The sequence below is a fragment of the Tilletiopsis washingtonensis genome, assembly GCF_003144115.1.
Source record: "Tilletiopsis washingtonensis strain MCA 4186 unplaced genomic scaffold FA09scaffold_33, whole genome shotgun sequence".
Lineage (NCBI taxonomy): Eukaryota > Fungi > Basidiomycota > Exobasidiomycetes > Entylomatales > Tilletiopsis > Tilletiopsis washingtonensis.
Window position 1 is genome coordinate 1 of NW_020312030.1, and position 1,839 is coordinate 1,839.

The following is a 1,839-nucleotide window of genomic DNA, read 5'->3' on the forward strand; positions in this document are numbered from 1 at the left end:
CGAGGGGGTTAAAGGGGAGGGGCAAGACGCACCGTACTCGATTGCACCGCTCGAGGCTAGCAGACGCTTGAACTCCAGGAAAGCGGGTGCGAAGCTGGTGTGTTGCATCAGGGGGCGCAAGAGGGTCAGCGTTAGCCGCTTGGCCTCTGCTCTTTCGAGCGCGCCTCATCATCCCTCGAACTCCTCCCCCCTCTCCCTATGCCGGGCATCGAGGGTTATGAACTCACCGACGCATATAGCCCACACTGACATGCACGCCATGCTCTCTCCTCGCCTGCTCCACGCGCGCAAAATCCTCGCGCGTCAGCGCCAGCGGCTTTTCGCAGAAGACGTGCTTGCCGTGCCGTGCGGCCATGCAGGCCTGCTGCGCGTGGAACTCATCGGCGCTGGCGATGAGCACGACGTCGACGTCACTGCATGCGCACAGCTCGGCGGCGGAGCGGAATGCGTGGGGGATGCCGAACTTGGCGGCGACGTGGGAGAGGGAGGAGGGAGAGACGTCGGCGAGTGCGGTGACACGGAAGAGATGAGAGAGAAGTAGGAGCGTGGGAAGGTGGATGACCTGCGTCACTTCGCCGGCGCCGATGATGCCGATGCGCAGCGGCAGCGTGGGTGCCATGGCTTGCGAATGGCTTGGGCAGGTGGGGGTGGGTGGGAGTGAGGCGAGCAGTAGCGAGAAAGAGCAGCGCCGCCGCTCTGACGCGCATGCGCCGCTGCCTCGATGTGGAGGAGACGCGCCTGCCTCTGCGCCTTGTGCTTGTCACCTGCCTCTCTCTCGCTGCCCCATGTCGCCCCCTGCTTGCGCATGCCTCATCACAGCTTTCATTGCAGCCCTGACACAGCCCATCTATTCAACTCTCATCCCCCACCACGCCGCACCTTCCCGCAGCTTTTTCACGCGGCGCCTTGCCCCGACTCGCAACGCACGAAATGAAGCTCATCCACGTCGGCTCTGAAACAAGGCCATGACACAGTCTCATCGTTACGCCCCCTCTCTCGAGTCTCGAATACATCCCACAAAGCGAAGCCGCACGAAGAAAGAGAGGCTTCAGGAGTCGTCCATCATGATCTGGATGAACTCCTGGTTTGCGCGCGGGGCAGCGCAAGAGGAAAGGCAAGCGTGTTAGTTTCGCTCGTTCTCTCTCTCTCTCTCTCCGAGGCGCGAGGTGCGAAGGTGCGAGGTGCGAAAGCCGATCCTTTTTTGTTCGGCTGTTTCGCTGCGCTTTCTTACGGCAGGGCTCTCAAGCCATACCGTGGCGCATGCCGCCTTCTCGCTTAGTCTTGACCTGGCCCGAGCACCGCACCACGGACCCCCATGCATTCCTCCCACCTCGCCCTTTTCTTCCTCCGTCGCCCCCGCGTCGTGCCTGTGCTCTCCAACGTGCCGATGCAACCCGCTCCGCCCCCCTTCCCCCCGCGGATCACTCACCTGCTCTGAAATCTCGCCGTCCTGATCGAGGTCAAACTCATCGATCATCGCCTGCCTGTGCGCACCCATTCTCTCGTCAGCAACTGATCCTACTCCCCATTCTCTCTCCCACACACGCAGCGCGCGGCGGCGGCGGCGGCGGGCGGCGGCGACGGCGCAGCAACACTCACAGTTCCTCCTCATCCAGGCCCTCGCCCAGCTCCTTGGCCACGCGCTTGAGGTTGCGCAGCGAAATGCGCCCCGTGCCGTCGTCGTCGAAGAGGGCAAAGGCGCGCCGGATCTCATCCATGGGGTCGCGCAGCGCGATGCGTTCGGACACTGCGCACACACACAACGTGGGCAAGAGAGAACGAGAAAGGGACACGCGGGGCAAGGCGGAGGAAGGGGGGGAACGTCAGAAGAGATGAGCG

The 1,839-nt window shown here is 63.3% G+C and overlaps 2 protein-coding genes across 2 annotated transcripts; both read right to left on the reverse strand.

Annotated features, from left to right (window-relative positions):
* Window positions 1-32: 32 nt before the first annotated feature.
* On the reverse strand, window positions 33-619 carry FA09DRAFT_342028 (NAD(P)-binding protein; the record flags this gene model as incomplete). The annotated part of the gene is made up of 2 exons (XM_025744519.1): window positions 33-94; window positions 228-619. Coding segments are annotated over 2 exons (454 nt in total), but the record flags the coding sequence as incomplete, so codon positions are not given.
* A 343-nt stretch (window positions 620-962) lies between these two features.
* On the reverse strand, window positions 963-1,718 carry FA09DRAFT_363707 (EF-hand; the record flags this gene model as incomplete). The annotated part of the gene is made up of 3 exons (XM_025745621.1): window positions 963-1,081; window positions 1,430-1,484; window positions 1,600-1,718. 3 exons carry the CDS (start codon window positions 1,716-1,718, stop codon window positions 1,049-1,051), a joined length of 207 nt encoding a protein of 68 aa, XP_025594721.1. The 3' UTR covers window positions 963-1,048.
* Window positions 1,719-1,839: the final 121 nt, after the last annotated feature.